This window comes from Artemia franciscana, chromosome 7, assembly GCF_032884065.1.
Source record: "Artemia franciscana chromosome 7, ASM3288406v1, whole genome shotgun sequence".
Taxonomy (NCBI): domain Eukaryota; kingdom Metazoa; phylum Arthropoda; class Branchiopoda; order Anostraca; family Artemiidae; genus Artemia; species Artemia franciscana.
Genome location: NC_088869.1, coordinates 29,567,419 through 29,583,651, shown reverse-complemented (window position 1 = coordinate 29,583,651; position 16,233 = coordinate 29,567,419). Strand labels below are relative to the sequence as shown.

The 16,233-nt window shown below is 35.1% G+C and overlaps 2 protein-coding genes across 4 annotated transcripts in view; one reads left to right on the top strand and one right to left on the bottom strand.

Moving 5' to 3' along the window:
- LOC136029129 (uncharacterized) overlaps window positions 1-16,233 on the bottom strand; it is a 337,007-nt gene that overhangs the window by 62,463 nt on the left and 258,311 nt on the right. The gene's annotated exons all lie outside the window — the stretch shown is intronic.
- LOC136029126 (importin subunit alpha-3-like) overlaps window positions 1-16,233 on the top strand; it is a 41,520-nt gene that overhangs the window by 23,471 nt on the left and 1,816 nt on the right. The window contains exons 2-4 of one of the 2 annotated variants that reach the window (XM_065707205.1): window positions 802-932; window positions 10,827-10,949; window positions 14,288-14,392. In XM_065707205.1, coding sequence (XP_065563277.1) covers window positions 843-932; window positions 10,827-10,949; window positions 14,288-14,392 — 318 coding nt within the window. In that variant the 5' untranslated portion in view covers window positions 802-842. Of the gene's footprint in view, window positions 1-765; window positions 933-10,826; window positions 10,950-14,287; window positions 14,393-16,233 lie in introns of those variants that run through there. The other variant, XM_065707204.1, reaches the window with a different exon arrangement.

Sequence of the window (16,233 nt, the reverse complement as noted above, 5' to 3'; positions counted from 1 at the left end):
CCTTCCCCCAATGGGCACATTTTAAAACTTAAAAACCTATCTTTAGGCTCTTGGGGGAGGCTCAAGTTATCTCCAAAGACTTAGTTCTGGGTCTTATCAGCTATGCTAAATTAATTAAACAAAAAATTATCAAAAATGAAGTCAAATAATCTTCCAAACGTAAAACTATCACAAATTACCAGCAGTAAATAAATAAAACCCGAAACAAACAGAAATAACTATAAATAACTAAGTCAAACTCAGAACAAGCAAACATTAACATTAGTAGCATTGACAGCCTCCCTGTTAGCAAGAGCAACACAAGTATTAGTGCTAACATGAGTATTGAGTAGTGTTGGTAATTTGTTTACAGTAAAGTGTCAATTATGGTCTGGTCTTGAGAAAGTATGGGGGTGGTCATCCCCACTCATGTTAATTTTTGCTTGTTTTGAATTTGACTTGGTCATGTTTTGAATTTTATTTATTTATTGATGGTGATTTGTGATAATTATATGCTTGGAACACTATTTGATTTTATTTCTGCTCATTTTACTTTTCTTTGAAGAATGTATTTGGATTTTTTTGTTGAGTTAATCAGTATAATATGCTGATTCTTTTGATGTATTTATTGCTTAATTTTATGCAATAATACTTCTCAATTTGCCTTCCTCTCCCCTTTCCTTAATGATTCTTTGCACAGACACCTCTATCAATCATATGAGCGCTGTTCCCATGTATCTTAAGTATTAATGGAATGCATTTCATATTTGTTGGTTTAAGTTATTCTGATTTATATTATCCTTTTCTTTTTTATTGTTGTAGATTCAGCATTGAATCTTTGTAACATAGCTCTTAGCCATGCAATGGATGAAGATGTAAACCAAATTCAGATTGTTATTGAAACTGGAATCTTAAGAAGATTAGCTCCATTATTAACACATAAAGAAGTTGAGGTAATTATGTCTTATATTAAATTTTGTTATATACATATATTTGTGATTTTTTCAGTAAGATTCATGGCTTCATTAATTACTCAATTATGTGCTTAGTTGTAGACTAGTTGTAGGCTGCAAAATAGGGTAATTTCCAGCTGTGCATGTAATTCCCCATACACCAAGGGATAGACAATGATATCTGCTTATCTGGTTGCCTCAGACTTCCTGGTTGAAAGTTGTGCCACTTTTGTTGCTAAAATTTTCCTGAAAAGCGGGTAACTTTAGTAGTGTGGTATTTATGGCACTTGGTATTAACCAAGTGACATAGCAATTGCAAATTCTGTTGGTCTGTTGGTCCCAGTTTTGCTACTTGAGGCACTTCCAGGTAAGCTAGGACAATGAAATTTGGCAGGCGTATCAGGGACAAGACCAGATTAAGTTAGAAATAGTCGTTTTTCTGATTTGACCATCTGGGGGTAGTGGGGGGCCTGTTAATTCGGAAAAAATAGAAAAATAGAAGCATTATCAATTTACAAATGGTTGATCAGATCTTAATAAAATTTGACATTTGGAAGGATACTGTGTCTCAGAGCTGTTATTTCAGATCCTGACCAGATCTGGTGACATTGGATGGGGGGATATGTGAGGGGAAAACTTAAAATCTTGGAAAACACTTAGAGTGGAGAGATCAGGATGAAACTTGGTGACAAAAATAAGCAGAAGTCCTAGATACATGATTGACATAACCGGAACGGATCCGCTCTCTTTGGGGTAGTTGGCGGGGGGGGGGGGTTAATTCTGAAAAACTAGAAAAGATGAGGTATGTTTAACTTATGAACGGGTGATTAGATCTCAATGAAATTTTATATTTAGAAGGATATCATGTCTCGGAGCTCTTATTTTAAATCCTGACCAGATCTGGCGACTTTGGAGGGGTGAGTTGGGAGGGGGAAACCTAAAACTTGGAAAACACTTAAAGTGGAGGGATCGGGATGAAACTTGGTTGGAAAAATAAGCACAAGTCCTAGATACATGATTTGACATAACCGGAACGGATCTGCTCTCTTTGGTGTAGTTGGGGGGGGGGGGGGGTTAATTCGGAAAAATTAGAAAAAAGAGGTGTTTTTAACTTACAAACAGGTGATTGGATCTTAATGAAATTTGATATTTAGAAGCATATCGTGTCTCAAAGCTCTTATTTTAAATCCCGACTGTATCTGATGACATTGGGGAGAGTTTGGGGTAGGGGAACCTAAAATCATGGAAAACGCTTAGATTGGAGGGATCGGGATGAAACTTGGTGGGACAAATAAGCAGAAGTCTTAGATACGTGATTTACATAATTGGAACGGATCCGTTCTATTGGGGGGGGGGGTTAATTCTGAAAAATTAGAAAAATGACGTATTTTTAACTTATGAAGGAGTGATCAGATTATCATGAAACTTCATATTTGGAAGTACCTTGTAACTCAGATATCTTATTTTAAATCTCAACCGGATCCAGCGTAATTGGGGGGGGGGGGCAGTTGGGGGAGCGGAAATCTTAGATAATACTTAAAGCGGTGAGATCAGGATGAAACTCGATGGGAAGAATAAAAACCTGTCTAAGAAACGTGACTGACATAACCAGACCGGATCTGCTCTCTTTGGTCGAATTGGGGGGGGGGGGGGGTAATTCTGAAAATTGAGGTATGTGTAGAGCTTTAAAGCTCTAATTTTAAATTTTCACCAGATCCTATGACACTGGGGGGACATTAGGGGGGAAATCGGAATTCTTGGAAAACGTGAAAATTGGAGTATTTTTATCTTACGAAAAGGTGATCGAATCTTAATGAAATTCGATATTTAGAAGGATATCGTGTCTCAAAGCTTTTATTTTAAATCCCGACCGGATGAGGTGATATTGGGGGGAGTTTGGGGTGGGGGAACCTAAAATCATGGAAAACGCTAAGATTGGAGGGATCGGGATGAAACTTGGTGGGAAAAATAAGCAGAAATCTTAGATACGTGATTTAAATAATTGGAATGGATTCGCCCTATTAGGGGGGGGGATGGATTAAATCTGAAAAATTAGAAAAAAATGATGTATTTTTAACTTACGAAGAAGTGATCAGGTCTTCTTGAAACTTCATATTTAGAAGGACCTTGTAACTCAGATCTCTTATTTTAAATCTCAACCGGATCCAGCGTAATTGGGGGGGGGCTGGAAATCTTAGAAAATACTTAAAGCGGTGAGATCAGGATGAAACTGGATGAGAAGAATAAAAACCTGTCTAAGATACGTGACTAACATAACCGGATCTTCTCTCTTTGGTGAAGTTGGGGGGGGGCTAATATTGAAAATTGAGGTATTTGTAACTTACGAAAGAGTGACCAGAGCTAATGAAACTTGATATTTAGAAGGATCTTGTGCTTTAAAGCTCTAATTTTAAATTCCAACTAGAATCTGTGACATTGGGGGGAGTTGGAGGGGGAAACCGGAATTCTTGGAAAACGTGAAAATTGGGGTGTTTATATCTTACAAATAGGTGATCGGATCTTAATGAAATTTGATATTTAGAAGTAATTCATGTCTCAGAGCTCATATTTCAAATCCCGACAAGATCTTTTAACATTGGGGGGAGTTGGAGGGGGAAACCTTGGAAAACACTTGGAGTGGAGGAATCGGGATGAAGCTTGGTGGATAGAATAAGCAAATGTCTTTGATACGTGTTTGACAGAACCGCACTGGATTCGCTCTGTTTTGGGGAGTTGGTGGGAGGGGTTCAGTGATTTGGCGAGTTTGGTGCTTCTGGACGTGCTAGGACGTGGTAGGCGTGTCAGGGAGCTGCACAAATTGGCTTGATAAAGTCGTTTTTCCAGATTCGACCATCTGGGGGGCTAAAGGGAGAGGAAAAATTAGAAAAAATTAAGTATTGATAAATTACAAGGGGGTGATCGGATCTTAATGAATTTTGATATTTAGAAGGACATCGTGACTCAGAGCTCTTATTTTAAATCCTGACTGGCATTAAGCCTCTTATTTTCCTTTTAAATCAATCTATTGATTCGTAGAATTTTGTTAGAGCTCATACCATATGATCTCTTGGCTCTTAGCTCTTCTTGCCTCGGCACAAGTGCCATATGAGCTCTTAGCTCTTGTTTTTTATTTTATTTGAAATACACATTTACATTTATTGCTGGTCATTGCTGCTCAATTTATTTTGGGAACCTGCTGCTGAACAAACGTGTTAGGTGCCGATTGGTACCTAACGAAGAGAATAGTAATGGTGCCTGGCACTGTCAGAGAAAGAAACAGAAAGTAGAAATGATAAAACAAAACGGAAAGCAAAAAAGAGCGTAGATTTTAAGTTGATGACTGACTGGGAATTATCCTAATTGTTCTATCCTCATATTTTTGCTTCATATAGGGGATAGAAGAATTACATGATTACACCCCCCTTATATCTCACTTTCAGCTTCTTTTTCAAATGTGTCTATGTACTTCATACGTACCTGAGAGTTTTCTGTGTGGCACTGTTTCGTCAATTTTAAAAAGGGGAAAGTCACCGATTGATTGTTCTTGCTATCAACCTATTACTGTATCTTGTAATATTAGTAAGGTTTTTGATTATATCCTTCTACCATTTTTGACTAAAAGTGTCATTGAGGATGAGAACCAATTTGGTTTTCGGAGTGGGGTGGGTTGTCAGCATGCGCATAAGATTCTGTCTTTTCTATTGGCTGATAATTCTTCCAAGGGAAATGGTCTTTATATTTGTGCTTTGGATCTTTCGATAGCGTTTGATAGTGTGGTCCATAGTCAGCTCATTTTTTCCTTGTATAATTCTGGGGTCAATCTCTCTGTTATAATGCTTCTTAGGTTTTGGTATTCAAATTCGTTTCTTCACTTAGGATCTGCACCAGAAGCTATTATAAGAATGCGAAGAGGAGTTAGGCAGGATGGTGTTCTGTCCCCTACGCTTTTTCAGATTTGTATTTTTAGTGTGCTGGCTAAGATTTCAGGTACATACCTTTCTGGTCTTGCGGATGTTTCTTATCTTGCGTATGCTGACGACTTGCTTCTGATTAGCCGTTCCAAAAAGGGTCTTTCCAAAATGGTCTCTATAGTTTCTGATGCTTTCTCTGATATTGGCCTTGCAATTAATATAGATAAATGTGAGTTTCTTCCCTATAACTGTACTACTGCGACTCCCCTTCACTGTAATAACTTCACTATCCCTCTTGTTGATTGTATTCGCTGGCTTGGTATCTCTATTACTAACAATCTTTCGAGCTTCCGTCAGCGTACTGTTTGTGATATAAATAAAAAGATTCAGATTGGTTATGGAAAAATTGTTGCAAATAGAGGGAAGTATAATAGACGTGCGCTGGCTAAACTTTATTCTACTTTCTGTGATCATTATGTCCTTTATGCTTCAGGTCTTTTCCCCCTTCTTAATAATGGTAATTTAAAAATAATTCGGATAAATTATTTCAAATTTTGTAAATTTCTTCTGTATCTTCCACCTTGGACAAAAACCGGACTCTTGTTAAAAAATTCTCAGTTCCTGATTTAACTTTAAAGTTGGAGATTCTTCACAGACAACTCTCCATTACAGCTTCTGCGCACCTATCCCCTCACCACCGTCTTATCCGTTTTTTTCGTTGACTTTGTGTGTGTATTTGTTTTTCTCTTTGTGTTTTTTGAATTTAATTTTTTGTGTGTATCTAATGTTCGTTTATTTTTCTTTTTTTCATAGTTCGTTATTTTGTGTGTTTATTTAATTTTTTGTATTAACGTAGAAAAATTCTATTGTCATTACTTTTCATTTTTTGTATGTTTAGCTTTTTTTGTGTGTAATTAATTGTTTGTACTCCACATTTTAATACTTTTATAGTGTTGTTGTGGGTAAGAAATAAATTATTATTATTATTATACCCTTATATTGAATAAAAAGGAAAATAACTTTTTTGCATGGGAAGCACTATTATCTATCTTATATTCTCCAGCTACTTCGTTTTATCGTCACCGCTATTGCGATGCTGAAAAGTCGTAGAGAGATTTCTAAGGGCTCATTTGATAATAAATTGCTGTATCTACTTGCTTTTTATAAAAAATAGAATTAAAAATTATCTTTTACAAAGCTACATCTTCATTTGAAATTTGATATAACACATGAATGATGTCATGTATGACAGCTTACAACCATAAATGACATAATATTGATTATTTTGAAGACCCGCTCGACTAATTCCTTTTGGTGAAGGCTCAAGAGATTCATAAAACCAGATTATTAAACATAGTAAAGGATTAGTGGAATTTCACCACTTAGCGGTTTATATGTTATCACACCGAGCTGAAAACTTGGAGAATCTGCTCGAAAATTTCTGAATTAAAAGACACTGACCCATTCTTAGAATTAATGAAAGCCCTAACTGAATGGTCAAAACAAAATCATCATTGACATCATTGCTAACACCAAAGAACCTTTTAGGCTAGAAAAGTTAAAAAATCCTAGTTTAATGATGTTGTGGATGGTGTTAGATGTTTTTCAGAAGAGGTGTCAAAGAATGATTTAAAGTGTCTCCTTAATAGATGTCTATTGTCTCTTTATTTTGTTCGTCGCTTTAGTTCTCTCTTAAAATTTTCTTTTGTATAATTATTTCAGGTGCAATTTGCTGCACTAAGGGCAGTCGGTGAAATTGTGAAATATGGTATACGTAAACAAATACAAGCAGTTGTAGGTGAAGGCATTCTAGAGCATAATAATAGATTGCATAATAATAGATAATTATTATTTTTTGGCTGCATTCCGTTTGGGCTCAATACTAGCTCTATATTTCCCACCCTTGAATATATCTAATCAAATGTGTGGGATAGCCATTTTGTTCATAATAATCGAAAGTCCCAATAAATACCCCTCCAGAAACGAAATGGCTCCCCCAGTACCTGGAACAAGGGTTGTAGATTACACAAGTTACTCATTGTTAGCCTTTAGTGCCTGTTGTAATTTTAATGTAGACCCCTAGTGGTACACAATTTGGGGCCAATTCAAAATAGAAGTTGCAGAAACTCTCATAAAATTTTAGTGTTACTGAAAATGTTTGTTCTATTATCCATTACGCGAATTAATGAGAAGTAGTATAAACAATGAGAACAATAAAGAGCTTTTGGTGCAATTTGGACTCTCTTTGGGTCGAGTTTAATGCTATCTGCCAACAGACGAGTTATATTTGTGTTAATAAATAAGATTCTCCACGTATTGATTGCAATTTAAGTAAACTTCATTCATAATTTTTCGCCTGAAATATCCAAACACTAAGAAAGACCACATGGATGGTCAAGTCTTACAAACTGACTTTTTTTTTAGAAGAGAGATCGCTATAGTTTTGAAAAAAAATAGGTTCGATAAGGATCGGCAAAACTCATGTGTGATTTGATTTTAAAATATATTTACGGTGGTTTATTTTTGGGATCCCCCGAAGAGATATCTCAAAACCTTTACTGGGTTCTTTGTCGAATTAGAAGCTGTAATTAAGATAGTGTGGAAGAGAAGCTTCTATCCGAAATTAAATTCACCAAATCTCAAGAACTATTTGAATAAAATGTAACCAAGGTAATAGATAATTATTATTTTTTGGCTGCATTCCGTTTGGACTCAATACTAGCTCTATATTTCCCACCCTTGAATATATCTAATCAAATGTGTGGGATAGCCATTTTGTTCATAATAATCGAAAGTCTCAAGAACTTTTTAAAGTACTAAGAATGCCAACGACAAATAAAGTTGCCCCCCTCCCTCCGGACCCATTTTGGTGTGTTATAAATTTTAAAATAGAAATATTGCAAGATTTTATTTTTATGTAGTTTCAAAATCTGATCAAATCTTTCGCTTATTGTGTCCTAAATGGACACATTTAATAATTATCTATTACCTTGGTTACATTTTATTCAAATAGTTCTTGAGATTTGGTGAATTTAATATGTGGCTTTAAGATTGAACTGTGAAACACAAAAATAGAAATTCTAAAAAATCCGGAGTTTCACAAGGATCCCAAAAGGGATAATCCAACCACATACATCACTATCATTTCTTGTATCAATCCTGTCTGGGTTAATGTAAGCTAAATAAAGATTTCCAAATCCTTTTCATTTGATTGTTTCAAAATCATGAAGCTTACCAGCAGGTCGATATATCTGTCAGTGTTGCTATGCAGAACGGTAAAAATTAACTAACAGTTGATATTAGGTAATTTTGATAATGCTTTCTTTAGAAATGTAAATATTAATCATATATTGGAATAGAACTACGCCATCAAAGGAAAGGCACACTTTCTTAAGGTGTTTGGCACCATGCGTTGTGAGCTAATATTTTGCTGATTTATCACCCCTGTTGTTTTTTTTGGACACTGTTAATACCAAAAACAGAGTAACAGCCTAGGGAGGTCTTCTTAGTTAAATTTGAATTCTGGATTCTAAAATTTTAAAGATGTATAGAGTTTTGTAAGTCTCAAGTGATCAATTAGATTTCATTTTTAGTGTCCTTAGTTCTTCATTTGTGATGGCCAATCATTGCCAATCAGCCCTACCCCGAAGAACTATTGGAGTTGCTAAAAGTTGTTTTTGGCATCATTCCGATAATATGCAAACCGGTTTTCGAGAATTTCGCGAATTTCAAGAATGATGCGTTATCTGGTATTGCGTAAAGCATTCACGATCTCAGTTAAACGATACATTGGATACAAGCGGGGCTCTGTCCTGAAGTACTATTAGAGCTGATAACGCCTTCTTTTGGGATCATTCCAAGAATATGCAAATAGGTTTCTGAGAATTTAGCGAATTTCAAGAATGATTCGTTATCTGGTATTGAATAATCATTCATGTTCTCGGTGAAACAATACAATGAATACAAGCAGGCGCTTAACCGGATTTCCGAAAATTTCTTGTTATGCCTCTGAGGCCCATATCTTGATTTTCGAGAATTTCTTGGCATGCTTCCGAGAATTTCAAGAATGATACGTTATCTGATATTGTGTAATCGCTCATGTTGTCGGTGAAACAATACATTACGTTTTGTGACAGCCCCCACTTCTGATCCTTTGAGATAACAACTAAGCCAACAATATTTTTAGATTCTAAGCAGTTTTCTATTTTTATTTTGAAAATTTTGTCTAATGTATTAATCAAACGTGAGACGCATGAATTGAACATGAGACGAACCCGACTCCCCCTTCAGAGCCCCAATGCCCCCGTTATTCTCCAGAACTGTTATTTTTTACTTAGATTTTTACAACTGAAATAATTATGACTATTTTCCCTAATTCGATGTGTTTTATTCTTTTCTTGGCGTTCGTTAAGAAAATGGAGATTTGTTTTTAATAAATTTTTTTTTATCATTTAAAAGAGCTGTGTGGGGTTTGAGAGACTTGCATAAGCATGCGCGCAAGCCAACTGAGCCTAAATGCAACCTAACACAAATGTAGTTAACATAATGTAACCTTAGTGGAAAATCAGTTGTGGTGTCATCTATTACTTAAAAGCTTCGTTTTTTAATCAGTGTCAAGTAAAAAAAAAAAAAAAAAAAATCATGGAACAGAGTCTCTCAAACCCCGTAAAGCTCTTTTAAAGGATACAAGAATTATTTATTTAACAAAACATCTTCGTTTTTGTAATGAACGGCAAGTAAAAAAAAAACACAAACAAAAAAAAACACATGTAATCAGCAAACATAGTCTCTCAAACCCCGTGATGCCCTTTTAAAGGATACATGCATTATCTATTTAACAAACAATCGTCGTTTTATAATAATTGCCTAATAAAGGAAAGAAATTCACATGGAATCAGGGAACAGTTCGCTCAAACCCCATGCAGTTCTTTTAAATTGATACAAGACTAATTTACTTAACGAAAAAATTTCTGTTTTTGTTGATTAAGGCTAATTAAAAAAAAAAAAAAATACACATGGAATCAGAAGACAGAGCCTCTCAAACACTATAGAGCTCTTTTAAAAGATACAAGAACTATTTATTTAAAAAAAATCTTCGTTTTGTTTTTAAATGAAAGCCCTGTAAAGAAAATAACCGCTTGTAATCAGGGAACAGAGTCTCTCAAACCCTGTAAAGCTCTTTTAAAGGACTTAAGAATTAATTATTTGACAAATTAAATTTTGTTTTTTTAAGAACGCCAAGTAAAAAAAAAAAATCCTCATGAAATTATGGAACAAAGTATCTCCAACCCCGTAAATGTCTTTTAAAGGATACAAGAATTATTTATTTAACAGAAAATCATCGTTTTATGGCACTTGGTATTAACCAAGTGACATGTAGCTATCGCAAATTCTGTAGGTCTGTCTCTCTGTCGGTTCTGGTTTTGCTAGTTTAGGCACTTCCAGATAAGCAAGGATGATGAAATTTGGCAGAAACGCGAAGTAGAAATTTAAACAAATTTCAATTTAAAAAAGAATAATTTTTTATATACTTTTTTGCCCTTACAATACGGATTACCTACTACTCAGTTTTACCCTGTATTATTTCTTTGCCAGTTCACCCCACTTCAGGTTGCTTATTGGAAAATAAGTTTACCCGTAACACGATTTTTTTTTTATTTATGCAAATGCTAAAGTCTTGAGTAATACAAGCTAAATTAAAAAAGAGGGAAATGAAACCTAGTCATGCTGCCGCCTGCTTTAGGAATTTTTGAGAAATATGTCTAAAACACGACAGTTCTGCATTAACGCCGTAGGATGTGGTATTAAAGCATTACGAGAGATCTAAGATTAAAGCATTACGAGAAATGTGAGAAAGCAAATACGAGAAATCTAGAACTATTCAGAATATAGAACCCATGTTTTCCATGGTCCTATTTTTTAACTCTTCGTTTAAATTTTGACGCATTTTCTAATTTAGTTAATTTAATCTTTTTATTTACAGAAAGCATTATTTGTCTTGGGTAATGTCACGACCAGTACATATGCACGAAGCCTACTTTTGAATCAAAATGTTCATCAGTATTTTTCACCATTGTTACTACATCCAAAAGAACAAATAATTCAGGTAATTACAAATTATTAAAACTTTATTAAAATAAATGTAAGTATGGTAATCTGGCTAGCTTCCGTAGGGACTCAATACGGACTTTATATTTTCCACTGGCGTAGACTTCTGATCAAAATTTCGAGATTGTTATACGCCGGTAATTCGTCTTTGGAAAAACGGAATTGCCCCCACTGCCCCTGAGTCAAGGGTTGTAGATTTTTGAAGCTACACTTTGTTAGCCCTTAGTGTCAGTTGTGGCTCAAGTTAATTGTAGGCCCAAAGTGGTATGAAATGTGAGGCCTTTAACCGCAATTTAGAAACAAAAGTTGCAGAAACTCTCTTAAACCATTACGGTCTCTGAAAAATTTTCATCATGTTACCAAATATGTTTAATATTGGCGGAGTATAAACAAGAGTGTACTATAAAAAGCGTTCTGGTGCAATTTGGTCCTCCTTTGGGTGCAGTTTGGTGCTATTTTCAAGCAAACGAGTTACATTTATATATTTTTTTTACATATTGACAGCAATTTAAGTAAAGATAAGGACTGTTAAAACATGTGTTTCTAGAATTATTTTGAAAATACATCTACAAGGGTCTTTGGGGGTTGGGTGGGACGCCCAAAAACATTACAAAATCATCGATAGATTATTTGGAGATGGTCGAATTAGAATCCGTTATTAAGACTGTGTTGAACAGGGCTATTGAACAACTTGTTGGGTGACCTTGAGCTTCTGTACACTGTGACGATTTTTTCTTATTCTTTTAAATACAAAGGAATACATTTGCCGATTGCCAGCTCTCTGGCAACTCAAACCAGGGATGGTACTAAGTGCTGGGGTGACCATTGGGAATTTTGTAACCCAAATTTAAGATTTTAAAAAGTATTTCTGTATACTGTCATATATAAAAGCCTTTTTTGTGTTGTAATTGAAAAATTGAAAAAAAGATAAATCGCCCCCCCCCCTGCTAGACTTTGAAAAATATATTATACCCTACCCCCTTGCAATCCTTTAAAATTCAAGAATTCACATCACTGATTGAATGAATATTCTGGGTGATAACGTCGCTAATGTCGTTGATGATCGAAAATGGGGAGGGGGAACCTTTTGACATCTTATTCATCAAAATAGCACACAGAGGATGGTTGGAAGTTAAAATTTTTATAATCTAAACTTAAGAAGCTCGTCAGGTTCTCGGTTTGACTTGATAACGTTGATATGCGGGTTGATTGGAACAAATCCTACTTTGTTCAGATTTTTATCTAGAACGGGACAAATTTTTAAGAATTAGCTTGATGTGGATGTCCATCCTCTATCCGAAATTTAATTCACCAAATTTCAAGACCTCACAAAGTTCTAAGGCCGCCAAAATAAATATAATCCCCCCTCCTCGGCCCATTGTTTTGGTGTATTATATATTTGAAAATAGAGATATTGCAAGAACTTTCTTTTCGTTGTTGTAAATCTAATCAAATCTCGAGCTTCTAGTGTCGTACAATTGTTATAAAGGTCTTTTTCTAAATAAAGATTATCTTTTGTGATGAACAATTTCCAAATTTTTTTGCACTGTATATTGGTATATAAATAGTATAGAATGAGTTCAAATTGTTCGGAAGTATTTCCGTCAGAGTTGCCAAATTCTTGCCACCATTAAATTCTTAAGACTATGCTGAACAAAAACTATGGAAACGAGGCGTTAGCCATGTCATTTTGTGAAAATTTAATAGCCATATTCAACCTTATTAACCCAAATATTGGTATTAGCTCAGATGGGTAAACTAACGGTATTCTAATAAAAAGCTATAAATTGTACGACCAGGTAAGTTATGGGAGCGAAACTATGAGGGTGAAATTTTCCAAATAGTCCTGCCTGAAGTATATGGGAGTTTTTCTATGCATATTTATCACTTAAATGCCTTAAAATTGACTAGTTTTTTCGGTATCCTTCCCGTTGCTTACTAAATGTATTCTAGTTTAGTCATGGTAAATTTGACAATACTGTCCTTAGAAATGCAAACCTTAATGATATTTTGGCTCTTGAAAAGAACTGCATCTGCAAAGGAAAGCCGCACCTTCTTGAGCTGTTTGGCATCATGCGTTTGTAAGCTAATTTTTCGCCGATTTATCAACCATGTTTTTTTTTTTTTTGGGGGGGGGGTGGACATTGTTAATGATAAAAAAAGTGTAAGCCTATAGAAGTCTTCTTAATTAAATTTGAATTCCGGATTCTTAAATTTTAAAGATGTATATGGTTTTGTAAGTCTCTAGTAATCAATCAGATTTTTTTTTTATTGTCCTTGACTCTTCAATTGTGATGGTCAGTCATCCAATCCAACGATATTAGGTTAGATAGACTGAAAGTATTGTGCATTTGGTTGTAATTAAATTGAACGGTGAAAATATATCAGGTTGATTAAAATAAAGTATAATTTAAAAAAGGTGAACCTATAGGTAGAACTTCTTTTAATATGGAGGGATATAAATATATCCTTTCCAAAAAACATGACATAACTTCTTTTGTAATGTCACAGCTGAGTTTTTCCATTGTTGTATGGCTTTTGTGTTACAGGTACTGGTAAACCTACCCCGCCTGCTCTAGAGACTAGATCTTAGCCCTGATCTTCAAAATGTCGATTCCCACCAAAAATATGACTGGGGGTTGCTACGGGATGAAGCGATGCCTCTCAGTCAGCTTTTTCGTTTAGTTATTGTTTCCAACTATTTTTGTATGTTAGGAAACCCACCTCGCTTTATTTTATGGTTGCCCAACCAAAGCTTGTATTGCCACCCTGAGACCTAATTTTATCTCCAGAATATTGTACCCCCTCTCCAACAGCTTCAAACATAAAGGCTATGATATTTTTCATGTCATATACCTTATTACCCTTACAATACAAATTGTCCACTAGTCAGTTTTACCCTGTATTTTTTCTTTGCTAGTTCACCCCACTTAGACTGGTTATCGGAAAATAAGTTTTACCCCTAAAACACTAAACGCTAAAACATTTTTTTTTTTTAATTCATGCGAATACTTTGAGCTCGTTTAATATAAACTAAACTAAAAAAGAGGCAAAATAAAACCTAGATATAAAAATTAGGTGAAAAAAAAAAATCGTTAGCTGTACATTAACACTGTAGGATCCGGGTGTAAAGCAATATACTGAATACTAAAAAAATATGTTTATATTGAATTAATATATTTTGAAATATAAATCTTTTGATTAGAATTGTACAATTTCGAAAAATCTGGAACTATAACTGCAGACCCATGTTTTTATTTAGCTATTTTTAATTTTTTTTTGTGTAAATTTTGGCTTATTTTCTAATTTAGTTTACTTAATCGTTGTATTTTACAGAACGCCTTATGGATCTTAAGTAATGTAATGTCCGGTTCTGTGGATGGAGTTCAGATAGTTATAGATGCGGAGTTCTTCCAATTTATTGTGCTGCACTTGGATAAGGTACAAAAGTTACAAGTATTTTTCTGAAAGTTTTTATCATACTAACTGCTTTTGCTTTGGTTATAGCCGTGTTATAGAACAAAAATGACGTCATTCTGCGTGCGCTTCGTTGTGCCATCTGAAATAACTATAACTGGGAACGACATTATTCTAAACGTAAGGGTATAATGTGGAAGGTTAAGCTATTTTCTTGGTCATATTGTTTTCTTGGAAGTCCAAAGCCCGAAAAAGAAATTTTCAAATTTGGGACATATCTTGGGAGGAAGAGGTCTTTTATTTTGTTGAACATCTTGGAGATTCGTTCACACTGAAAGACGCTAAGACCTTATAAATGAAAGATGTCACATGTTGGTGGTTTTGGAATCTCTGGAATGATATTTAAAGCAATACTTAAGGCAATTATTGACGTTTTTGTCAATTTTCTTCCATTAAAATACGAAAAAGACATTTCAACCAAAAAGCCAAGTGTCTTTTTGGCTCTCCTTTGAATTTATCGTTTATTATAAAAACATTAATCGACCTTTATTTATTTACATACATCAGGATTACAGTATCAATTACCTTCGTTAAGCGGTATCTCTTTTGTAAACATAGAAAGTATCTTGTACAATTGTTCAGGTCCTTGAATGTATTGTGGCATTATTTTTTACCATAAAATAAAATATATTTAGGTGTGCCTTACATCTACTTTTGATTTACAGTGATTTTTATGGCACTTGGTATTAGCCAAGTGACATATAGCGATTGCAAATTCTGTTGGTCTGTTGGTCCCGGTTTTGCTACTTTAGGCACTTAAAGGTAAGCTAGGCCGATGAAATATGGCAGGCGTATCAGGGACCGGACCAGATTAAATTAGAATTAGTCTTTTTCCTGGTTTGACCGTCTGTGGGAGGGACTGGGGGGGCGGTTAATTCGGAAAAAAATTAGAAAAAATGAAGTATTTTTAACTTGCGAACGGGTGATGGATCTTAATGAAATTTGATTTTTCGAAGGATATCGTGTCTTAAAGCTCTCAATTTAAATCTCGACTTGATCTGGTGACATTGGGGGGAGTTGTAGGGGGGAACCTACAATCTTGGGAAACGCTTAGAGTGGAGGGATCGGAATGAAACTTGGTGGGAAAAATAATCAGAAGTCCTTGATACGTGATTGGCATAACCGGAACAGATCTGCTCTGTTTGGGGGGAGTTGGGGGGTGGTGGGTTAATACTGAAAAATTAGAAAAATGAGGTATTTTTAACTTACGAAGGAGTGATCGGATCTTAATGAAATTTGAAGTTTGGAAGGATATCGTGTCTCAGAGCTCTTATTTTAAATTCCGACTGGATCCGGTGACATTAGGGGGAATTGAGGGGGAAACCTAAAATCTTTGAAAACACTTAGAGTGGAGGGATCGGGATGAAACTTGGTGGGAAAAATAAGCACAAGTCCTAGATACATGATCGCCATAACCAGGACGGATCCGCTCTCTTTGGGTGAGTGGGGATTAATTCTGAAAAATTAGAAAAATGAGGTATTTTTAACTTACGAAGGAGTGATCGGATCTTAATTAAATTTGATGTTTGGAAGGATATCATGTCTCGGAGCTCTTATATCAAATTTCAACCTTATCCGATGATGGGGATGTTGGGAGGGGGTGGAACCTAAACTCTTGGAAAATGCCTAGAGTGGAGGGATCGGGATAAAATTTGGTGGGAAAAATAAGCACAAGTCCTAGATATGGGATTGACATAACCGGAACGGATCTGCTCTAATTGGGGGAGTGGGGGGAGGTTAATTCTAAAAAAATAGAAAAAATGAGGTATTGTTAACTTGCGAAAGAGTGATCGTATCTTAATGAA